The sequence below is a fragment of the Montipora foliosa genome, chromosome 11 (assembly GCF_036669935.1).
Source record: "Montipora foliosa isolate CH-2021 chromosome 11, ASM3666993v2, whole genome shotgun sequence".
Taxonomy (NCBI): domain Eukaryota; kingdom Metazoa; phylum Cnidaria; class Anthozoa; order Scleractinia; family Acroporidae; genus Montipora; species Montipora foliosa.
The window spans coordinates 13,287,107-13,312,106 of NC_090879.1; the positions used below are offsets into that span (position 1 = coordinate 13,287,107).

At 40.6% G+C, this 25,000-nt stretch overlaps 2 protein-coding genes across 5 annotated transcripts in view; one reads left to right on the plus strand and one right to left on the minus strand.

The window, feature by feature from the left end:
* Nucleotides 1-785, plus strand: part of LOC137975067 (protein RER1-like) — a 13,969-nt gene extending 13,184 nt beyond the window's left edge. For both annotated transcript variants that reach the window (XM_068822115.1, XM_068822116.1), the window contains exon 7: nt 1-785. This exon is cut by the window's left edge and continues 2,511 nt beyond it. The gene's annotated coding sequence lies outside the window, so the exon portion shown is untranslated.
* The window catches only part of LOC137975063 (chordin-like), a 29,762-nt gene continuing 4,916 nt past the window's right edge, over nt 155-25,000 (minus strand). The window contains exons 1-21 of one of the 3 annotated variants that reach the window (XM_068822109.1): nt 22,986-23,360; nt 21,496-21,596; nt 20,062-20,182; nt 19,641-19,755; nt 19,340-19,433; nt 18,968-19,109; nt 17,729-17,851; nt 15,304-15,404; nt 14,815-14,965; nt 14,470-14,576; nt 13,719-13,841; nt 13,050-13,206; nt 12,078-12,319; nt 11,076-11,339; nt 9,854-9,950; nt 9,079-9,239; nt 7,428-7,530; nt 6,458-6,511; nt 4,821-4,918; nt 4,039-4,135; nt 155-1,116 (exon numbers count right to left, since the gene is read on the minus strand). In XM_068822109.1, the coding sequence (XP_068678210.1) occupies nt 1,109-1,116; nt 4,039-4,135; nt 4,821-4,918; nt 6,458-6,511; nt 7,428-7,530; nt 9,079-9,239; nt 9,854-9,950; nt 11,076-11,339; nt 12,078-12,319; nt 13,050-13,206; nt 13,719-13,841; nt 14,470-14,576; nt 14,815-14,965; nt 15,304-15,404; nt 17,729-17,851; nt 18,968-19,109; nt 19,340-19,433; nt 19,641-19,755; nt 20,062-20,182; nt 21,496-21,596; nt 22,986-23,124 (2,598 nt within the window). In that variant the 5' untranslated portion in view covers nt 23,125-23,360 and the 3' untranslated portion in view covers nt 155-1,108. Of the gene's footprint in view, nt 1,117-4,038; nt 4,136-4,820; nt 4,919-6,457; nt 6,512-7,427; nt 7,531-9,078; nt 9,240-9,853; nt 9,951-11,075; nt 11,340-12,077; nt 12,320-13,049; nt 13,207-13,718; nt 13,842-14,469; nt 14,577-14,814; nt 14,966-15,303; nt 15,405-17,728; nt 17,852-18,967; nt 19,110-19,339; nt 19,434-19,640; nt 19,756-20,061; nt 20,183-21,495; nt 21,597-21,784; nt 21,908-22,985; nt 23,361-25,000 lie in introns of those variants that run through there. The other 2 variants (XM_068822111.1, XM_068822110.1) reach the window with 2 other exon arrangements.

The following is a 25,000-nucleotide window of genomic DNA, read 5'->3' on the forward strand; positions in this document are numbered from 1 at the left end:
TGTAGATTCGTTTACCGTTATGCAACACAACTAGGGATTTTTCTTAACGGCAATTGATCGCCACCTTTTCCAGCATGTAATAAAGGTCTAAAGCGCAGCGGAATAAGTTATCGTCGTCAAAATATCATTCTTACTTACAGTCGATAATTTAGTGGTACAAAAGACTGTTTTTATGTTCGTTTATATTAAACTATCGTGCCGTTATGTACAAAGCAAATTTGAAGAAAAATTCACCAAAAAATAATCATTATTTATATCCAATGTGTGCGGTCTCACTACAACGTTTGTCCATGCCTCCCAGCGGAAAGAACAAGTCATTCCTGTTTTTACTTATTTGGCCTTCCTTTGGAAAGCGAATTGTTGAAATGGCAAATCAGTTTCTTTTTTTTTTTCTGGAGACCATATTAACCACTTAAAACTTCGCTCTCCGACTCGCTTTTGAAAGAGCTTAGAAATGACCTACCGATAGGTGGAGTTCATGGCTGGAAACAAGCAACTGCTGACCCTCTTTGCATTACGTGATGCAAACGGAGGAATTGTGCGTTGATTGGCGAAAAGGAAAAATTTGGCGGGAAAGCTATTCTTCTTTTGACGGTGTCAGGAAACGATGACCCTAGGGGGTATGGGAGTTGTCGACTCCAGGGCATGAGCTCCGCCGATAGATGAGACGTTTAATGCTTAGTAAACTAGGCATAAGCCCAGATTCAGGTTGCAGCTCATGTACAAAACTTATCAGGCTTGTGGTCAAATTGCATATGATTTCAATAAATAAGTGATGAAGTTTATCTACCTATTGACAGTTTTTTTTTTCTTAATCAGCTCACTTGTCTCTCATGCCTCACGATGAAACAGGTTCAGCGTGTTTTCGATAGGCGCAGCAAATCTTTTTACGAACCAATAAGACTTACTTCAAAAGAGACGAGCATGACAAATGAAAAAGAACTATGATCGGGTTTTTGCAACTGTTAGGTCAAAGACGATTAAATGTAGTGTCACTTTCTGTATGTTCTTTTTTGTGAGAACGTTTGCTCGAATACTCCTGCGGTTGTAGGTCAATCACCAGGGCTGGTAAACATCTTTCATTCTTTGCTGTGTGAAAAACTGTAGGTTATGATCCTGAAAACACAAAATGCGAAGGGTTAAAATAACATAATTACAGCCATTCTAGTAGACATAATCCACTTTTCTTTTTGCCAGCACCAAGAACACGGACTCTGGCCTCAGCCAAAGCACAAAGTCTGCGAATCACGAACTTCCGCAATCTTCTGCGCATTCTCAGAAATTCGAAACAATAACGATTGTCAATACAACATTAGGGAATAGTACTAGGGAGCTTAAGATCTACGACGGCGACGTCGACGAAAACGTCTCCTCAAAATAGAACTTTGCTTCGGTATAAGTCTTTGGCGATTATTCCATCTCGTTCACGTCGCACAATGTGCGCGAAGTATCCTAAAAATAAATTGGTACGAGCGGTTTCAGACTGAAAATAAAGAATGAAAGATTCTCTGTTACATGCCCACGTTGTCGTCAAAATCTAAAATTTAGCGATTTCACGTCGTTGTCATGCAGAGAACCGCAAAAATATGAGCTAAAATCCGTGCCGCACGTGCAGCACGACTATTTATGCTCTTTTAACCAATGATATCGTTGTTTTGAGGCGTTTTCGTCGACGTCGTCGTCGTAGATCTTAAGCTCCCTACTTTAAAGGCCATGGTACACGACGCAATTTTTCTTGCAACTCGCGTCGCAACAAACGTTGCGTTGCAAGTTGCGAGAAAAAATTCACGTGTAACACCCCATTTTGCAACTGCAATTGTTGCGTTGCGAGTTTCTTGAAAAGTAGAACGACCCCCTACTTTTCGCAACGTTGCGTGTGACATCCCCTCTGCAACTCGCAACGCAATTTTGTCAGAATGGGTCAATCAGAGCTCATCTTTCGGCGACTTCGCGCGTCCGTCATCTTGTTTGTTATTGTACGCGTTGCAAGTTGCGAAAGAAGTTGCCAACGTGTAACATACCCTCTGCAACTTGAAAGGTTTTTTATTCGTCATCGTTGCGTTGCGAGTTGCAAGAAAAATTGTTTCGTGTAACATGGCCTTAAGCTCTACGACGCGGTCGACAACGAAGATGCCAGGAAACAACAATATGATTGGTTAAAAGAGGAGAATAATCGTGCTGCACGTGCCGCACGCATTTTAGCACATAATCCGCGTGCGTTGCTCTTCACACCATCGACGTGAAATCACTAAAGTTGACATTTTGACGACAACGCAAGCGTTCAAATGTGAATCTTTCATTCTCTATTTTGCTCTGAAACCGCTCGTACCAATTTATTTTTAGGATACTTGGCCCACATTATACATGACGACGCGAACGAGATGGCCAAACCGCGAGAAACTTACGATAATCCTAAGTTATATTTTGAGGTGACGTTATCTTTTTCTCAAACCGGAATTTGTTTCGTAAACGCATGCGCAGTTGATCAGAGAACGAGCGCGAAGAAGGGGGAGGAAGACCTTCGATGGAAACAACAGTTTGTGCGGTGATTTTTGCTTGTGAGTGGGTTTTCTTGTTAGCTCAGGATATGATGACGTCAGTCACCGGAAGTAACATTTCCCTTCCTTAGCAACGCGCGAAAAATAAGTCTGAGGGCCCTTAAACTCCCTACTATACCATTACCGTGACTGCGCGTGTTTTTGGATGTGGCCAAAGTCCGTGTTCTTGGAAGGGTTATTTGGCGCTGACCAAAAGAAAAGCGGGCTCTGGGAGCGAGAATGAATTACAGGCAAAGGATCTTTTTTTAATGCACATATGTTCTGCCCATCGAATGATCGTCCCAAAATCGTTCCTTTTAAGATTCCAGTACTCCTTGTTTCAGGAAGAGGGTTCTATTTGAATGACGCCAACCAAAGTCTAAGAAATTAAGTAATGGACCAGCTAAAAGGTAGGCAGGAGTACGGCAAAACTCATTAAAAAGGTGCGAACAGTTAATTGTTAATTCCATTTAAATTGGCTCATCTCATTGGCTAATACCAAAAAAACCCGAAAAAACTAAGAACAAATTTTAAAAAAACTTCATTTTTAGGCCTTGTCTTTTCCCTACCCCTATTATCTGTCTCTTGGTGAAATTTGGCTTTTGCTCTATGCGCCAATTAGCACCACAAAATTATTGACCCTATTGCCGAGGGCTATTGTTTTTCTGCCTGCTTCTTAGCCGGACCATTACTTAATTTGGCCAATGACAACGCACGCAGTCTCAATCATTCGCCATTGTCACACAGCGGCCATATTGTCCCGGGAGACCAAAAAAGCTTTGTTTTACCACGCCAAGCCTCACCCCCATAGTTTCCACTGCGAGGCTTGGCGTGGTAAAACAAAGCTTTTTTGGTCTCCCGGGACAATATGGCCGCCGTGTGACAAGGGCAAATAACGTAAAGGGAAAAACATTTAGTCGGTGCCAAGCGTCCGTGAGAGGAGTGCGATCTGGGGACAAGTCACAGTTGGTTTTGCTCCTATCTGTGATTGGCTGAGAATATATGAGTTATTGACCAAGAGTTAGGTCAAGATGGCGGAATATTGACCAAGTTCTTTTCTTGGCGTGTTTATGTCGAGGTCCATAAACACGAAAAAAGGAGTCCAACATCCAGCCACCTTGACCGAACAAGCTTGGTAAATAAAGGATTTATTAAATGGGATAAAACACCAAAAAATGATCTTTGATCTTGCTGGACCTTAGCAAGAAATCCGGAGCGGGCAAGATAGCTCAATCTTGCCCGCTCGGATAGCCAATCACAGCGCGGAATTTGGTTCATCTTGCCCGCTCACGGAGCAACAATAGTCATATAACAAGGTCACCAAGCGAAGAAATGCAAGCAAGAGTTGACCCCTGAATGGCAGAATTTTGTCACTTTTATTTTCAAGTCCTTTTTACGCCTGTTTTGATCGCTGCTATAAAACAGAAGCCGTAAAGACCGCAGCCATAACACAGACAACAAAAACAAAAGCGTTTAGACAATAAAGCAATAGTCTACTTACCCGGACAAGGAATACAGCAGCTTTTCATGTCGCTGTCAATAGAGTTCTGACAATATCCTTTGGGGCATACCGTACGTCTACAGCTGGTTATACCATCCTAGCAGGAAAAACATAGTTCATGCCGGCAGAAAATGATGTTACTTTGGTGACTGGTAATTTTGAACTTTCATGGTTCTAATTGGGCTAAAATTGGTATTTATTCTTCTCACAAGAATGACGTATATACTGACAAGATCCATTTGATGACAATATTTAGGAAAAACCAAGTGTGGCGCGCGTGGGGAGTTTGGACGAAGATTCATTGCTATAGAGCGACTTTCATATGACCTTGACAAAGAAACGTAAAAACAGAACGTAACCAAAAGTGCAAAACATGCTTATCGAACAAGAACTAGCGCGAATTTTCATTGGCTTAGCGAACGCGGATGCAAGCAACGTCATCTCCCAATGGAACTTTCTGGAAAGTTTTGCTTTGACGTCATTTGAAATGCAGTAATGTAATTGGGCAATTGAACTGTCTACTGTCCATCTTGGCGGGAATAAGGAGAAGTTTTGTTTTAATCTTGCCAAACATGAAACAAATTGCGAACACTTTTTCAAGGTCATACGAAAGTCGCTCTATCTATTTCGTTCGAGTTCGCTGTTTTCAAGGAATAATTGGAATCTTTTTTCTCCACAAAAGTCAAAGAAAAATGTTCAAATTTGATTGCTGCCCAATTTCATGCTCGAAACGAAGACTGTTGGTGTTGTCTTAATGGAAATTTGGAAAAATTCAATCTCACCTTGCAATTACATGTTATGCATCTGGACAGTCCGAATAGCGGAAAATATGGCTGCCATGTTTGACCGTCTTTGAACTTGCTACCGCTGAAAGAACAGCCTACAGAATGATAAGGAAAGACAACCACAATTTTAAAAGACCCATTTTCTTAGGCTAATAGTATCTCTGAATATGTCTTCCACGCAATTTTAACTTTTAGCCCCTTACTAACTGAGTGCGATAGCTGTACTGGCCAATATTGGCCCGAGGTCGTGGCAGTGCGGAACTAGCGCAGACCGACCGAGGGCCAATAATCCCCACTGAGTACGGTCCTGAGCAAGTGAGGTTTGTTAGTTGTTTATTATAGACCGTATTCGTAAATGGCGGTCGAGAAATTATTATTCTTTTGTCTTTGTGCTAATCACCCTCACTAGTCTCACTTTGGAACAAAAATTATTTTGAATTTTGCTCGTGTTTACGAGGCTAGTTAGGATGATTAGCAAAAAATAAAAAGACAAAAAAATAATTACTTAGCCGCCATTGATGAATACGGTCTATATGGCATCGTTTCCATCAGCGAACTTTGAACGGTAGCCTTTTGCATGTAAATTCCGCTTGCTATAATTGTACTGTTGTGATGAAAAAATTAAATTCCGCTTTATTAAAACTTCTTGTGTTTCGCTCGACTTAATTTTCTCGGGAGAGAGAAAAATGGGGAAACGGACCGTTTCCATGGTAATGGTCCGTATTGTAAAATCCCGACGGAAAACCAGCCAATGAGAGTGCTCTGTTTAGCCTGAGACTTGCTTGCCAGATAATAAATAGTATTATTCCCAGAGGTCAGTACTTTTTGTATCCTATTTATCTTCTTCTCTAAATTATACGTTCACCTCTTAGTGTACAAATTATCATCCGTGTTCGCTGATGAACTGTACAATAGGTACATTAGGAACGGGAGATCTCCAGCGTGTTGGCAAGTCATTAGGGAGCTTAAGCAAGCGTGCTTTTGAGACACGGACGGACGCCGGAAGACAACATTTCGCGTGCCAGGACAGTGGTATCTCCCAGATTTTTATACTAATCATCTCTAAGGGAGAAAAGATACTTTGAAAAATAAATGTGGTTGTGTGAAGACGAGTTAAAAGAGAATACAGCTCACTTCCGGTTGCCGTCCTCGTCTCAAAAACGCGCGTGCTTAAGCTCCCTATTGTTAATCTCACACCTGTCTCTTTAAAATATTGCAACTCATTTGTCAAACAAATGTGTGATGTTGTACTTTAATTACCTATCGTCACCTAAAACTACAAAATCCTTATCCTACTAGTTTGGCACAGCACGCTAAAAGGGTGACATTAATTTGATGAATAGCCCATTTCCGAGTTGCTGCATGCCTCAGTTTTAAAGCGAGTCCTGGTGCACAACCATTCAAATTGAAATGAGTTGCGTATTCTTATGCAAATCAAACTCATTTCCCTTACAAAAGTGGAGCACAAAGACTCACTTCGAAACCGAGACAAACAGCAACTCGGAAATGGCCTATTGTATGGGAATTTACCTGCTGAACATGTGACCTGAATATCGAGTTTCTATTGGCTATCATTCTCGTAACGTTTATACATCTTATTAGACTATAGAAGTATAACACGAAAAAAGTCCTACCTTTTTTACTACTTTTCTTGTCTTTAATATTTCCTGATTTGCCGTCTTCGTTATCTAAGGCAGAAAGAGAAAAATTTCAAGGGGTAGTCTGTTACATCATTTCCAGAAAGAAAAATCCTAGCTATTAAAAGTTAATAAATTCAGTGACATATTCGATCAGATGCTCCTTGTGACACATCCATTTTAAACAACATATTTCCGGTATTCCGTAGTATTTAAGCTCATTCATCCAAAAGAGATATTTATATTTTACTGTGTTTTACCCGTCAAATTGCGACTCTATTCAAATGGTTAAAACATTTACGTTACTATGCCCGCGCTTATTGCACTGAAATGGGCACTGTGCGTTTATCATATTCAATGCAAGCCAGGAGCCCATGACTTGGAGCGAACAACTCTCATACTAATGTCACGACATTTTTACAGACCTATCTATTTTTAGACTACCTTTTCAGTGACACTATGACGTCAAGTTAGTTTCTTGTAATTGGTCATCGTGCTCCTGCAGCCGCGGGAGTCTCATTAGCGTTAAATTCAATCTAAAAATAAATCGGTCTATAAAAACGCCGTGATAGAAATATAGGGCTGTTGTTCGCTACCATAATCAAGAGAAAATGAGGGGACAGAGAAGGAGGCTCCTGGTCCAGCCCTCGGGATATGTCATGTCCACGAAAGTTATTTTTAGACGAGCGGAAGTCTTCCGAGACGTCCGCATGCAGGCCAACCTCGGTCCGATGTTTGAAAGAAAATATATATTCATCAGCCTTCCACGTGCGCCATCATTTTCTCTTTTCACTAAGAACCTGAGAGCGAGGCAAGACTGCATGCGGACGTCTCAGAAGACAGACTTCCGCTAGAACAAAGACTTCCGCTCGTCTAAAAATAACTTTCGTGGACATAACATATCCCGGCCAACGCCTTGAACCTCCCTCTCTGTCCCCTCATTTTTTCTTGCCATAATCAAACTCACCAGGACATCGCATACAACAATCTGTCATGCGCAGTTTCATGGGATTTCTACAATTGAGGTTTGGGCATTTTACTTTTCGACAGGATATGTTCTTGGTGTCTTCCTGTGGTCAAAGAGAAAACAAAAAGAGTTAGCATTGTGATACCGTACATCAGTTATAAGCTTAGAGAGGATTTTTTTCAGTCACCCTCAGACACAAAGGTACCCTGCAAGAAGAATCTCTTTCGATCTTCCTAGATAAGTCGGGAAGAGGAAAGTAGACTCTGCCAGCCGCCTCGACATTTCGTGTTGAACATGCGTTAAAAATTCAAACGTATTCGGGAGTCAGTCACGCGTGACTAGTGAACAAACAGCTGGGATATTTTCGAATAACTCTGGCAAACACACGACAAACAAAGGAATCATTTCCTTGGAAACCAGGAGCCCATCTGGAGCGTGCAACTTCTATACAGCGTCTGTGAAACGGCGTTTTCACAAGTAGGTTTATTTTTAGACTAGCCCTTCCCGCGAATTAGGTCAAAAAACAAAGGCAGTTCCGGTTCGGTGACCCAATGGCGTCAGCTTAATATCTTGTAATTGGTCATCGGGTTCCAGTGGGAGTCTCGAGAAATTCAATCTAAAAATAAATCTGTCTTTGAAAACGCCGTTACACGAACACATTAGAGTTGTAGGCTCCGGGTCATGGGTTCCTGTGGGTACTCAAGATAGTTCTGGTTCTTAAATTGCCATGTCAATTTTTACTGAAAAAAATTTACAGGTTTCTCAATTCTGGCAAACTAGTTTCTGTAACCGACATACGGAGGAAATACTCATGGGGATTTAGACAGTTAAAAATTGTCATGCTGTTGCAAATTTAAACAAATATTAATGACGCATGGCGACTGATCATGCGCACGAATAAAAAAAAACAGGTTTGACAAGTGGAAACTGGACTGACTCATCCATTTCTTTGGATGAGCGGCAAATCATAGAAAGTCGAGGCGGCTGGCAGAGTTTTCTTTCCTCCGCAGGGTGACACAAAGGTAAATCAAAACATGGAAACAAGTGCAAAGATACTCACAAAAAGCACGGGGAATGTGCACATGTGCAATGCTGTGTTTTGGGTTTAGGCGAGCTTTTTTGTTTCCATCAGTTCTTTTCAAATTGTATAGCTCTTGTAACAAATGAAAACGCCATCGGAAGACGCAAGGGTTGCAAAAGAAAGGAAACTGTTTTGCACACGGGTCTCCTATTTCGATTTTCCTTTGCATCTACGTCATTGTCTGTGAGTGACATACATTGTCAGTTTATCAGATAGGACCTCTTATCGAAGGCCAAAAAAAGAAAGCAACACGACCGCTTTCCATGACGTTAACGGGAAAATTAAGATTTGAGTGAGGCTCCGTCCACACATATCCCTAACCCTAGCAAATGCTAACCCGATTATCATGCGCGCGGTTGGTATGAGGCATGTAACTGCTTCTCATCTGACCAAACAGTTGCATATGTCGGTGCAAATACTGGTTTTATGCTAATTTCTAATTCTTTTTACTGCGCGTGCTCAGAACAGAAAACCCATACGTCCTCGTTGTCCTAATCGTACTCCAATCTCTGCTTTGAAAAAGAGAATGGTACCGTGAGTGCGCTTTCTGTGAAGAATATAACCGCTTACCAGGCATGTGCATGCATGACATCTCATGTAACCAAATGGTTGCACATATGGATGCCAAACAGCGCCTGATCTGTAAACTTTCCGGTCTCTTTTTACGTAGCAGCCATCTATTGCCGGCCGATTCTTCTTTTCGTAATACGTAACAACATTGCTTTCCAAATCTGAAAGGAAAGGAACTTTATTTAAATGTCTAGTTGTTCTAGCGCTAGAGCACTAATTTGGGACACTGAAAACTGAAATTAACAATAAACGCAAATCAAGTCAAATATTGTTTTTTGAGGAGAGGGGAAAACCGAAGCACCCGGAGAAAAACCTCTTTTTGCAGAGTAGAGAACCAACAAACTCAACCCACATATGACGTCGAGTCTGTGAATCGAACCCGGGCCACATTGGTGGGAGGCGAGTGCCGTCACCACTGCGCCATCCCTGCACCCCAAAAAAGAAAACATAAGAATGATGAACGTCGCATGAGAGTTGTAATAAATCTCCGGAGGGTATTTTGTATTTTCTCATTTCGGTCTAGCATCCTAACGCTTGATGACGGGCTTCTGATTGGTTTAAAAATCTCGTGCTACGTTCATTTAATGTGATTTTTCGCGCGCTCAGTGTTGGCTGCATTCAGTTAATTTGCCTCGTGTTATGATTGGCTCATTTGAATGTCTGTGTCTTTGTTGTGGTTTCAATCCTGTGGCTCTTCGCTGAAACTACTTTAGAACCCATAGTACTTTTAGGAATGCGTTTATCAAAGGAAAATAAACAATTTGTTTTCCGTTACCTGGACAAACTGGGCAGCATAAATGAGGAACTACGATTGGCGCTTCAGTGCAGTTTAATCGCTGACATTTTATCTCAGAACAAGTGATTTCTTCATCCTAAATGATTGAAAAAATAAAATATAAAAATGGACCTTTAAAGAACCTTGAGCTAAGCTCATGTAAGGGGTAAAAAGCTCTGAACAAATCAGATTATCACAAGGGTGATAATAGGCTCTTTGCATGTGCATGTCACGTGACCTTGTCAATCATAAAAAGTGGTCTTGGTACAGGATAGATCCCAGAAATGGAAAGAGCGAGATGAAATTAGCAAGGATGTCAATTTTGAGGCCACATTTTAGAGCGCTTTGAAAGTTTAAAAAATGTAAAAGATTGTGTGCTGGATGGCAAAGCTTGCCATCCAGCAACTGTTTTATTTTCATATAAATCTCTGTTAATGTTTAAGCATTTAAATCACGGTAAAATCTCTCACCTCAATGATAGTGGCCTTAAAATTGGTATTCTTACTAATTTCATCACGCTCTTTCCATGCCTGGCATCTATTTTGTAACAAGACCATTTTTTATGATTGAAGAAGTGGTTTGTAGTGAAGATTCGAGTTAAATTGTAACTAGAAGAATGTACGTTTACTTGGGCTTCCCGTTATCCCTTCAACATCCCCAAAATCTTAGACAAGTTCGAAGAAATTCTCTCTGTTTATATTTGGTCAAATTATTACTGGCTTAGAATTCGCATCTTGTTTCAATTTGATTAAAAATCAATAATCACGGATTGAAAGATGATAAATAATGATTATTGTGGCCGGCATGACTATTCCGGAGGTGAGGAGTATGGGGTGAGGGGTAGGGGGTCGGGGTAGGGAGTGAAGGGTACCATAGGTGAAACAACCCAAACCTTTACAAAAATGCTAACCTTAGGCCTAAACACTGTGCTTCAGATAATGTTTAGTCCTAAGGTTAGCATTTTTGTAAAGGTTTGGGTTGTTTCAGCTATGGTACCCTTCACCCCCGAACCCCCCCCCCTACCCCTCACCCCCTTGTCGTACCCCTCACCCTTTACCTCCTCACACCCTACCCCCCCCCCCCCCCCCAACCCCGGAATAGCCATGCCGATTGTTGCAGTTGTCTTCAATTTAATGAAGATACATGGCTCAGTGCGAGGGGCTGAAAGTTTTCTTTCACGTCAGTGCTCTAGAAAAAGAGCTGGCAAGTTTCTATTATTTACCTGACACCGGCAAGATGTACATTTATCATCCGGTGATGTCCAGCTAGTTCCATTGTAATGTTTTGTATTTCCATCATAACAGGTTCCAGCTTCTGCAGTGTGGTGTGGCTGCGGTAACCGCCGATTACAAACATCGCCGTTCACCAAGACCTGGCTCCTCAGCTCTCCCTGAGGGACCTCCTCACTGCTAACTTGCAAATAAACCAAACCGTCGATCAAATTCCGTAAGAAATATGGTTCGAGATTACGAGCAATACCTGAAAGCTGAAAATAATAGGCAATCAAATCAGTCAAGCAGCGCTAAAACGGTAAATATTTTATTAGATTTAAAGTTTGAGTTTGAGTGAGGCTCAAGCACTTGGCTAAGTAGCCTGGCTTCCGGCTGTTATACAAAATTGTGGTCTCATTCACAGAGAAGCCCTTCAAGCTAATCCTGCCAAGCGCTAGCCGACCACATGCTGGAAAGCTAAGACCCCAACACCGGGAACTCTCTGCCCTAGTCTTTTCGAATAGTGTGTGGGATCTTTATCGTCCCACAGAGTTAATGAACAAGGGCTGTGAGACGGGACCTCTGCTTATCGTCCTTATCCAAGAAGACTTGAAAGTCTAACCATTTGCGGATGTAATTACAAAGGCAGCACTTTCTCCTCAGTTATTTAAAGACCATGAGTACGTGTTGGTCCAACCGGAGTTGAACTCACGACCTACCGCGTGACAGCCCGTTACTCAACCAACTGAGCCTCTGGTGCGCGGTTTTCATGAAGAAATCAAGGTATTTGCGTGTAAGTGCCGAGCTTTCAAATTGCATGACGGTTTCGTAAAGGTACTTTTCAAAAGAGAGCGCATTTGGTACACTTCCGGTTACCCCTTAAAATTTTAAGGAATTTCTAATTAAAATTTCCCAATTTTAACCACTTTTACCAATTCATAATAACATTTGCTGGCTCCCTTCTTGCAACGCTAGCCAAGCCTTCCGGAGTTCTAGAAACAATCTTTACATACCATTTCCCCTTCAAACTCTCGTAGTAAGTGCACATGCTCATCGTAAGGCTGAGGAACCTCCCCAAAGTCAGCGAAACCTTGAAGTTCTGCGGTTACCAATTTCCTACGCCCACGGTCAAGACCGCTAAGCATCAGATGATAATGCAAAGCACAGTTTTTGTCCAATAAGAACCAGGCCTGCCCGGCCGCTCCAGTTTGGATCCGTGGAACTACCTCGTTACCAGATAAAAGTACAGGCGGGTCTAAGGAAGAAGGAAGAAGGGATTACCATTAGAGAAGAAACTTACCCAAGAGTTAAAATCATTAGATCAGGCCTCGGTGTTCGAAAGGTGGAAAATGCTATCCACCGGATAAACAACTATGCAGCGGATAACCACTAGCAAAACCAATTGAGTTATCCTGTGGATAGCGATGTATCTACCCTTCCAACAACTGGGGACAGAGCAGTCAACACTTGAAGCACGCACCATGTAAATAAATAAATCAGTGTTCTTTTTGTTGAGGGTTAATCGTTAAAGAAAACCAGGCTCATTGGAAATTGTCGCCCTCAAAAAAAGGCAGACGGTCCAATTTACGCTTTAGGCTTTACGCTGCCTACATTCCGCAAACCGCCGCTAAGCTACAATAGGACTATGTAATATATTTTCTAGTTCGTTGCTCATAATTGATTCCCTTGTTGATTTCACCTTTAATCTGCAGAAAAGTCTAGTAACTCCTAAACGATTAACTCAATTTTCTTGCCGAAGCCACGGAACACAGTCATCCCACATCCAGCTAGCTTTTTTAATGCTAAAATTCGGCTAGTCAAACAAGTCTTTTTTCAGACTCAATAAAAATTTAATATTGGGGAGTTGTTGTTGGTGTGCATAAATAGGGCCTTTGCAGTTTGTGATTACAGTACAAGAATTGCGCACTAGGACATCTAAAACAAAGAAAATTAAAAACAACAAATGAAAAGGATTTCATAGTTACCATGATATGATAAATGATGTCCGTTGTACGGGAACTGTTTCAGTTTACCATGAATATCCCCATTGCTGTTGAATTCGGTTCGAACATTGAGATACATATTCCCATTGAATAACCAGCAGGTTTCTAGGAACGATGGTCTCTCCCAGACACCTGAAACCTGGATCAATTTGCATGCTAGTCATCATTAACTCAAAATAGGCTCTTGCAAATGTCAAACATTTCTTTGGCGCCTCGCGCACACATTTGCCAAACATTGCTTGTCTCCACGAGGATGCACAACTTGGAGATTAATTCTCTCTCTGTCCAGTTGAGACTTCACTCGATAGCTGTCATAAACACTGACCGTGGACTGGAAAAAACGCGAATTCCAGCCTTCCAGGTGTTTTCCGTTTCCCTAAATCCCTACGAGGTTCTAAATCTCTCTGCTTTAATTAAGTAACTATAAACAGGCAAACTTCTTACAATGCCGGGAATCTTGTTGCTTACGCGGACAATTAAGCACCCTTGTCATTGCACTCATGCCCAGAAATTCACCAATTAAGATGCACACCCAATTTTTACATTCAACACGATGTGTCCCTTCGTGTCTGCGCCATGCGCAATCAAATACAGCGATGAACTGGGGAACGCTTTTATGACGCCCTGCAATAATCATTTTAAAACTTTTACCTTTGCTCGTCCGTGCTCATCCACAGTGAGCGGCAATCTTGCCACTCGTTTAACATTGCGTCGATTGCTTGTTGCTTGCAGGGTAATTTCTTCTACCGGATTAATAAGACCCGATAAAAATATCTGGAATGAGATTCCATGCAAATTAGACTTACTTCCTGTTCAAGGAACGATTATTTGAGTCTATAATGAAATGGTATCTGAATGGATTTTCCATGAAAGTCAACTTTTGTGGTAATAGTAATATTAAAATCCAAAGTATCGCAGAAAATTTCATCACATAATGATATGTAAGAAATTGGTGGATGTATGGTCATATGAAACTATAGCCAATGTCTTCTAGTAACTACAAATACAAAGTTATACGAGTTGACTGTTTGCTTTTAGAAAAGAGCAATAATTCCAAATAATAATGATGCAAACAATTTACTTGGAGCAGGGATATTATGCCATATTTCCTTCCCTTAGCTTCACACTGACTAGGTAAGATCCGAGGAGATGCACCCTTAAATGTATAAAATTCTTTCTTCGATTCTTTCTTCCGGAAGAATCGACTACCGGAAGTTACGATTTTGTTATCACACTTTTTAACTATTCACCAGTTCCTCGCTCTAGTTTTTTAAAATTCTGTGTAACAGTTTTAACCGTCACTTCTGATGATGTATGCTGCAACATACGAAACGTCAAGTATAAAATGAAAATGTTTGTAACCGCTGTTTGTTTTCTTTTACTCTTCTACTAACAGTAATACCTGGTAATGGACTTGTCCCTTGTTATCAATTTCAAATGAGGCATAACCGCTAGCACCCGTCATTGTGGGTCTAGGCGCGTCTCGACCGGACAACTGAGAGACAATGGCTAAGAATGAACAAGATTATTGTTAACGACACAGGAAAAGAAATTACTTGCACATTCAGTGACTGGCTGCCTGGCTAACGATTGATTGATTGATTGATTTATCGATTAATCAAGTAGTCCTATGATTGCTCAGTTTCTTCAGTGACTCATTGAATGTTCCATAAGTGAGTGAGTGAGTAAATTAGTGAATGAATAAATGAATGAATGAATGAATGTGTTGCAGAATTCTGGAACTCACAGTTGCAAGTCCTCTTGATGCTTATGCGCCCCGTAAGTTGAGTTAATTGATCAGCGGTGTTCAAAATCACGGTGATGTTCAGATGACCACGTGACATCCACTTAAGCGAATGTTCAGCTGGGTTCAACCACCATGCCTTAAAATTTGAGTTCTGCAAGAAAAATGTTAGATTAAGCCATTACATATTCCCCGCACAGATTACTGTAAGGTACAAAAAAGGCTGTTTTATTTTTAATCAATTCTTTTTATACGAGCAGACTGCCATAAAAGAGGCCGAACTAGATGAAAGAGTAAAGAAGCCAGGGTCATAATCAACGAAATAGTGGTCATCTACGACTGACAACTTCTTTGGTGGCAAAAGCACTAATTGTGCACAAGGAATTTCTAGGAAAATAAAATTATCGATTAGAAAATGATGAGTTTGTGCTAATGTACCAAATTTAGTAAACAAATGTTCCCCTTTAAAATGGCGAATCTATCATCAAGTACCTCTCTCTTGACGTCACTTGCGCTGACAACTTTCACCGTTTTTTTCTCCTTATTGTTGGTAGGATTCCTTATAAACTGGATCGTTACTTTCGTCCCCGCGCCTTTGAATTGAGAACAAAAAAACGCTAACGAATTGAGAATTAACATCTGCTTGCGTAAACAATGTTAGTAGCTGACTAATTAAAGAAACGGATCTTTAACTGGATTCAAGCCCATATGACCTTTGGCTTGAACCTGGGAGTCGTCTCAAAACTTGATAAGATCGTCCGGGTGAGAGTTTAGTGTCCTGAGAAGCCGAGTGTTAACGTTGCTGATACTGAGCATTGACTGACGTTTCGACAACCTGAGCCGACGGAAGTCCTCGTCAGAGTGGTGTCGCTGAATGGTGTAATAAAGGCATTATCAACCTGGTTGTTATCAGTTGACTCTGGGGACGACTTCCACTCAGGTTGTCGAAACGTAAGCGAATAACACCAACAACAGTCTTTACAATGACTATAATTTCACCCGGAAGTTCTTTCTTCGTCAACATTTGAAAAATGCCTTCAGAAAAAACACCTTTAGACCAAGAGTGAATTAGATAAGAATGTTGATCTATCACTTTGTGGCCTCCTACCGGCACAGTCACAAATGGATTTTATTTTCAGATACACTTTGCGAGCGAAACAAACAAAGGTCCACCAATTTTAACCAATCAGAAGAGGCCATGTCACGCGTAACTGCTTCTGCCATGACAACTGATTTTCGCGGGAACGAGCATTGTAAAAGTTTTTGGTGCATGAGGGCAATCTCGTACCCAGAGTCCTCGGGTTTTTTGGTCAGCGGGTGAGTGCCTGGAGAGACTCTGGTATAATGAACTTAAACTATTTCTTTGATTGGTCGCTTGCATAACATTGGCAGTCCGACAGGAAGTCGGTCCCCAGAATTTGGAGGGAGATTCAAAATCTAAACTATTTTCAGTGCTGTTTGTTTTTCCTACCTCAGAAATATATAAATCACAAAAATAATAAAACGACGGGGTTTGAATTATGTCCAATACCGCACGGGAATTTTCCCTCGCTGCTTAAAGCTGATTATAGTTTTAAAAGTACCTTGGGAAAACATTACATCGGTCTCTTTGGGGAGAAATCAGTGGAAGAAGGTCTTGCCGAAGCCATTCAGAATTACGGTAATATAAATTGTAGTAGAAGAGGACATTGGTGTCGTTTCCACAAAAATTTGTCGATCGTGTTGCTTGCACGATGGTATTCTGCACGATGGAATGCACGCTGAAACACTTTTACGGTGTGTAAGGCTAAAATCTTTGTTTCTCGAACACTTTAAACCCGCCATTTCTACTGTTTACTGTTTCTATTTTCTGTTTCCGATAAATCCAAGCATGCGCAATAAGACCGGAACCCACGTTTTCTGGGAAAAGGGAGTCCATTATCCCAGGGTCTCTCCGGGCGCTCACCCGCTAACCAAAAAGCCCGAGGACTCTGGGTACGAGATTGGCATGACGGGGTTTAGGTTGATGTCTATAATGTTGCAGGTAAATTATCCTCCAGTCGGAAGTAAACTGTCCTATTTAATATTTACTAATATTTATATACATTCTTCGTCTTTTATATGCATTGATCTTATCCTAATTTTTCATCTTGTCTTTCCTCCTTAACTACAACATAACCCTAGTTATATGAAAACCACGTTTGTGTTATGTGGAGCTACCACTTGAGGAGGTGTCGAAAACACCTGCGTGGTATAATAGCTACGCCATGCTGGTGAGACCCAGCAATTCTGAAACAGCTGTCCATGGCAGCGAATCGACCGGGTGACATGGTTGTGCGCATGCGTGATGTGTTGGCCACACCGGGTTGCATTCTCGTCACCAGAGCCTCGGATCGACCCAAGGCTCTGGGAAACTCAATGTCGAGAACATCCGCCGTAGGGTTCTTATATCCAAAAATTGGCCATTTGAAGCTGCTCACTCCTCGTGCTAACATGAATGAACCAATTAGAGACGCCTTTGATTGTTCTTCACGAAAACCAATGACAAGACACTATGTTTCAGGGTTCCCCAGAGCTCTTCTCTCCCTCAGTCAAAAGAAGAGCTCTGGGGTCGAGAATGCACCGAGTTGGTGTTATGGTGTGTCGCCTTGGTTTTTTTGTTTTATTTTTCACTAGTTATATGAAATTTCTTTATTTATTTTATGTTTATCTTATCTCTACAACGCCTAGATTAGCTATGCTACTTGCAGTGTAGAGTTATCTTTCTTTCCACTGTTTTTAATTCGAATTTAGTTTGAACTTAATTTCTTTTAAAGCTAAGTAAGAAATATTGTGTTCAACAAATGATGGGTGTCTGACCTCTCCAAATGACTGCCAGTGCTATGCACTCATTTGGCAATGGCCTCTCCAACCGACTCCTCCTTGCATCTACACTTACCTACGTTGTGTGATCCATTATACAAGAGCTGTATCTTCAACGCCCTTCCATTTCTTGCTAAGTTAAAGGAAACTAAAGCACCGGATGTTTGATCCTCGGACTGCAAGAGTGCCTCGTAGGCCTCTGAAAAGAGAGTGATGTGACATAATAAAAATTACTAGTGATACTTGCGACAGCTTCCGAAAATGAATTCCGTCTAATCGAAAAGTGCAAGGCAAATTCTTTGTATATCGTGCCATTGGCTTGTCATCTCTGATATATGAGAGTTTGTCTGAGAGTTTGTCTGTGCCTTGATGAAATGACTAATTTGGCTCCTTAAAAAGTTCACTTTTTTAATGATTAACTTAGAGCCACGGTGGGAATATTTTTCAAAGTATAAAAGTTTCAAACCGTATGTAAGCTGTCTCAACTTGTCTAGAGTCTGTAGTGACAGTATTTGTTTTGTTGATTCTGAGAGCGGTTCTGGGGATTGGACGCATTCGTAGCAAGAAAATAGTGACATGACGTAACATGACAGACAACACAGGAGCCGATGAAGTCATCAGTATTGGATCATCCGAGAAAATATGACGTCAAGAAAGTGAAATCACAGCGCGCTAATCTGCTGGTGAGTATTGCAATCGCTTTCTCAGGCTGTATACAATATCTCAAATCCCAGCCGCTTATGCGCGAACTGACCTTTTTCGAAAGGGAAAGGTTTACAAGTGCCATTGTTTAAAGAGAAGAGCTGATGTTGCAGCTTTAGAGAGGCTTTAAATTTTGAATTTTATTTAAAAAACTGTCTTGGAAAATATGATGGTCAGTGTACATGATATTACGAGACACGTCTATCAGGTGCATGTATGATTTCCCAGAGTGTACTTGAATCATGTTTTACCATCTGTTTTGGTTTTAAGTTCTTTCTTTATTCCATGAATAAGCTTTGTCCGACGACAAGAAGTATACAACTTAAGTTTCCCACGCAGACGAGTGTCTGGTTTGAGTGCCCAAATTAAAAGTGTTTTTTTTAATATCAGTGAGCATCTCAACAAGATGACGGAGCTTCCCACGTTCGATGATTTTATAAACAAAATATTTATATTGATTACAGGGCAAAAACTACGACAGGCAGTTAATACTGAACCGGAACCGACGACAGAATGAGTCTTGCCGACCGCCGGGCTTTGAAAAAACTACACACCTCTTATTTCTCAAACCAGGGTATATATATTGCTTTATAATTTTCTGCGATGAGCTTACCTTCTGAATAAGCTTTGTACATGGAGATATCTCCCACGAGACCAGCTGTATTCTTCCGTTTTAGCTTTAGTAGGAAGCTAAGTTTTTCCTGTTTAAGAGACTGGATTTGTTTTGGGGTCATGTGATTCCATACCAAGCAAATCTGTAAAGATGAAACAATCAAATCACGCTGAAATATTAATAAACAAATCATGGAACGAAGAAATTACAGGCAGCCATAGCTTAGCGCGGGAGATTAGGGAATGCAATAATTTGCCTCTGTTTGGCTGAGGAAATGACCCGTCACTTTGCGGCTCAATGAAAGCAAGCGCTGAACAAACTCAAGGCGTTAATTAAACATGGAAGAAATTAATTAGCTTGTTTCTTAATTACCTGGCTTCCATTTATAGCTTTCCTTTGGATGTTTATTTCTTCAATCAGCGAACCTTCTGCGTCCAATACTGCTGCTGCTCGTAGCTTCCTTGGCCTAAGAATAAAAACAAATTATTCCATTAAAAGAAAACGTTTTATATTGGATATGAAATGAAAACTATTCACAACGGCCCTCCAACCAGCTCTAATCACTTAAAATATGTTCTGAGCTAATCCTTGGCATTTGATCAACGCTTCCATATTTCTGTTAAGCAATGAGTGCGAGTGAGAGTGTTATGGCATCGAGGACTTTTTAACTTACCCTTCATAGAGAATTGACATGTGAAGAGAGTTATGCACCAAAGTGAAGTGTGCGCGAGCGATGCCATTTTGGCGGGAACTGAAGAGAGTAGGAGTCATAAGAACTGATACGAACTCTGAATACAAAAGTAAAAGCAAATTTAGTGTAAAAATTGGAGCTTTATTTTGTTTTGTATTTTTTTTTCTTTTTTTTTATAAATTAGAACAAGAGCCAAATACATCGAGACGGCGTAAGGAGCAGGAAAATACGTCAGACGCATTGACCACTAATTATTGAATTAGTGTGGAACAAGACTGTTTGGGAATCACTGGGGCATTTGATGTAACATTGATCTTAAGACAACTATGACGAATCGATATCAGGTGGGAGAAATCGAAATCAAATAAATGATTATAGGCAGTGCAAATCATAACATCCGTACCATCAGGGCACGATGCACAGCAGTGACCTGCTTCAATTTTCGGTCGAGCACATGATGTTGTTGGACAGCGGTCTCTTGTGTTACGACATGATACTTTTCCTGCTATTTCAGAGTTCGAAACCTGTCGAAAAGAACAAACAAACGAATTTCGTTAATTGAGAAGTCGATTGCTATATTTGATAACCGAATTGTACGTGTTGAGATAAGCAGGATGTTTATTACTTCTCTTCGGTATTCGCATCGAGAGGGGTAACCCTGTTGGAAGTCACCCAAAGTCGATCACATATCTCAGAAAGAATGAACTTTATCAGTTTGATTCGTTTAAGCAAGGTTAAAATACAACTTATTTCATGTATTATTGCTTTGCTTGTTCTGCTTTCTCTTTTTTTATGCGGGGAGTCGAAGATTTGCAACACAACGGTCAGCTTCACTTATTCTTTGCGACAATTCAACAATGGGCAAAATTATTCGCAAAAGTCGACCTCCAAAGATATTTTGTCCTTTCTCTCAAGTCGCTTTGCGTGTGGTAACGTTCTTTTTCTTTGCCGAATACGGGTATTTAAAACTCAAAAAGTTCAAAGGCCAGTCACTACAACAAAAAGATAATTTACCATTTTTTTGTAAACATTTGAGGAAGGAATCATATGCCAACAGAAATACTCTTGCCTACCAGATGTGCCCTATCTCGTCAAGAGTTTCTTTTTCTATGCTCTCTAAACAGATGGCTTTGAGAAGTCCAGTGGGGGTTCAACGTATTGATTACAAAGTGTTTTGTTGCTGTGAAACAAAGCCATATAGTTTGCGTATACACTGGATAATTTTAATTGGTTAAAAAATAGCTCCAAACAATGAAACGTCTTGTTGTGAATTGATATCAACAATGATTGCCGTATGAAGAGAGACTTTGCTTAGTCCGGGGTTGATCGCGCTGGGGGTTCTGGCTCTATTCTGTTTTAATTAAAGCAATTTGCCGATAATTCAATGCGTTGACTCAGGATCTTGTGTTTAAGCTCTCAATTTGCATCAATCTCTTAAATGAAATCATGCGTTATGAAAAGCATTTAAAAGCAAACAATATCTGGTGAAAGTTATGCTCAGCTATTTTTTTCTCATTCTGCTCCTTTTACATTTTTGGTTTAAATTTCTGTTTGCGGTCGATTTAAACGCTTCAAAAGCTAAAACTTTGTTTTTATCACAAACATTTTTCACAATTCATGATTTTTAAGCATTCGGCTTTACTAGTAAAGACCTTTTTTTTTTCAAGGCAAAATGAGAGTTGATCACAACTGTAATAGGGATCAAAGGGTGTGGTTGACGCATTAAACTCATTTCTCACACTCGGCAAAGTAGGCTTTCTATGAGTGCAATTTCTCTTGTTAAGTTGGCAAAAAGGCCCCTTTAACGACTGACCGTTAAATAACTTTTATATCTTACCTTATTACAGGTACAGATCACACAGAACATGACTCCAAAAGGAATAATCTCAGGATGCCAGCTGCCACCCAGTTCATAATGGCGAAAACCAAAGGTACAACCTATCAAGAGATAAAGAATGAAAAGAAAAATATTTCCGAGTTACATGATCTCCTGTTTGCTCTTCTCTGTGGAGTGTTCAGCAGTAATGGAGCAATGGTTTCTTATAGACAAACTTCAGTGCTGTGCTTCTTGACTTGAAATGTTGCGGAACTTGACACTTAAACGGCTGCTTCCTGTTCAAACCTACCCTCTGGCCTCGTCCTCTATTTAAAAGAGAATCAGCCCGGGCAGATAAGATTCAATAAGAATACTAACGGTAGTCTTTTTCATGTGACTTGGGGACAACGCTCCGGCCTCGATTATCCCACGACCAAGGACAGTGCCCGGTAAATATCATAGAAATAAACACTGAAAATTCATTAACATTCTTTTGCAACTGGGCGTCTGCACTTCGGGGTTTCATAACACACGCAGCCCTCATGAAAATACTCTACCCACCAAACTTTAGTTGAGGGAAGGATGTCGGGGCCCATGGTTCAGTCTGTGTTAAAGGAACTCCTCTTTTTTTCAATGATGAACAATTTTTCGCATGCAAGGATACTCTACGAGATAAAATTTTACCGCACTAGATTGAACTTATAAATGAGTGGACTCCGAGCGATAGCTCGTCTCGAGCTAACAATAACAACGAACGAGACGGACGCATGGTTTTACTTTCTATAGACTCGGGCGTTAGCGTCAGGAGAGAGAAAGAATAAAACTGGAAACATTATTGAGTCGCAAGCCTTGAAAGCTAATATCTTACTGAATTTTACAGCACTTTAATTTACGTTGTGGATCAGTATCTGAACTCGTGGTCTGCGTAGTGATTTCGCAGCGTAATTGTCGTGGAAATTCCATTTTCACGCTATTTTAAGGTACACAAAGGTACGTGTTATTTATTAGGCTAAAATTATACTTGTGGCGTAAAGTGCGTCTTCAGTTTGCAGTATATTGCGAAAAAGAATCGCAAGAATGCGAGCAATAAAGTGGAATTTTGCGGTAGGGTCGAAATGTTTGCTGATGTATGGTAAGTTATGACTAAAATAATGGGGAAAAATAAAAAAAAATTCCAGTTGAAATTAAAACTACGCTATTGCGTTCGTTTATGCAAGGCCTCACAGTTTATTAGTGTGTATCCTTCTGAAGATTACGTGTTTTTTATTTGTTCAAACGAGACAATTTTCCCCAGTAGGGGTTAGATAGCAGTTGAGTTCGGTCGTCTTTAAGGAAAATTAAATCCAATGCATGGCTAAGCTGCGACTGAAGAGAGGATATACAAGCTGCTTAAATTTGCTTAGTATGTGAGAACTCAAGGGAAACAGATTACTAGATATTCTCTGGAATGTAGTAAAGTATCTTAAAATGAAGAGAATCGAGCGCATAATGTTTGACGAGCTCTTACTTACCTCCGGGTTTAGAAGGAACTGGCTTATATTCCGTTCCTACTGGCCTGACGATTCGTTTGTCTCCGGACGCCAAACATAGGGGCACGAAGATTAATAAGGCCAAGAGATCTATTCTTAAGCGATGCTTAATGTTTCCCATGTTAATCGTTGTTTTAAATGACAGCTTTTCTTGGGCTTCAGTCTGAGTCAAAAGCGTGAGAATATCGCTTCAGACGTCATAACATAGACTCGGCCTCAACCAAACAGCTCACGCTATGTTAACAGCAAACAAACAGCTTCCAATTTAACCCACCGACAATATTTGTTTTCATTGTTCATTCGTTGAATTAACTTATTTAGACCCCCCTTCGATGCATTTGTTCTGTTGAACCTAATATCGTCCCTGAGTTTGACTACGTTCGATTAATAAATTGACGGCAGTGACTCCGTATGATTGACATCGGTGAGTGTCGACCGGCACATGGAGACACGTGATTTATCCAGCACCAGCAGTTGTCTGAGGAAGTTTTAACAAGTTCTGTTTAGTGAGGGTCATATTTTTTGCGGTATAGCTTACGATGTTTAATGCAATTGCGGATACGATTTATCAGTGTTTAGATAGAATTATATTTATTGTTGACTCAATTAGCTCGATTGTTTTGCTAATCATTGTTTTTGGTTGACAGGCTATCGCCTCGTTTATTCAAACATTCTATAACCTTGTACGTTCGATCGATAATCCAAAGTAACAATAAGCCTTCGCTCTTTGGGTTGGAAGATAAACAATAACACACAGGAGGTCGAACTGACAATACGGTAAGAACTAAATTTTTTTTCCACCTTGATCTTGTTTCATAATATATCCGCTTATCTTAAAACATGTTTTGATTGAGTTCTCGACACGAGCTCGTGAGAGGAGCTAAGCTTGTTGTTATTTTAGGGCGTGATTTTTCAGACTCGCCGCCACCGGCTGAAGTTACGCTTAATTAAGACGATTTGAGCAAGGAATCGTGCAACTTGTAGTCCAGTAACATTACATAATGCGCTGTTGCACGCATTTTTCTTTGATATATCGCATTTGAGCAGTTTAATCTGCAACTCTTCATTTATTTACTGCTAGGTTCAGCTTTTCTCTTGATCCATTGATCACCACAGTCTTGCCACTCTCGCAAACCAAATAAATAAAAAGGAACAGTGATCACCACACTATAGTTCAGTGTTGGTTCGGTATCGAAGGAATTTTTTCGTCTGTGACAGGTCCTCAGTGAAGTATTTTCCCTTTCCGAGTACTTCAGTTACGTTTTACTAATTTACCGCCTGAAAAGGAAAGGCGAGGTGCAATACAAACCGAAAAAGCGGTTCCGCGTCGTAACAGACTACTTTATTGACGTAACTTTCTCTTGTGTTGGTCCGAAAAATGGAAAGAAATTTTCTTCTAGAATTTGCGATAAAGTGGCGAGTGCTTGTCCATGTTTCGTCAAGATAACAAATCCAGAAAACACGTGGACGTCTCTTGGGTTTTGTCTCCTGGGGCTAAAATTTAAATGTAACGGGTTAATTTAATGATGTTTGTCCAACCATATAATCCGTTGTGGTAAATCGCTTTAAGTCTGCGGACCCAAAGACTAGCTCACTGGAAAACGACAAAATCGGATTTAATATAAACTAGAAAAAATGATCAAATAAGTCCTTGGATTTACGGTGGCTAGATTCAAGCAATATTTGTACCTCACTCGCTAAGAACCCAATAACGGCCTTACTCTTGCACTGCTCCACCCTTCGATTTTATCTTAAGTGTTGTTTTTGTGGAGGTAATAAGAGCAACATCTTAGGCCGACTGCGTACTCCTGTTGGAAGTTATAGAAGGAATTACGAGAGCTATCCGAAATATACGATTGGCGAATAAAAACACTTCAACTAGGAAGCATAATGGCGTCTGTGTGCTGACTCGAAATCGCTGAGATTAGGATCGCTTAAAATACCGGCCATTCAATTGTTTTTGTACAACACCGCGTAAAACCACAGGGCATTAATCG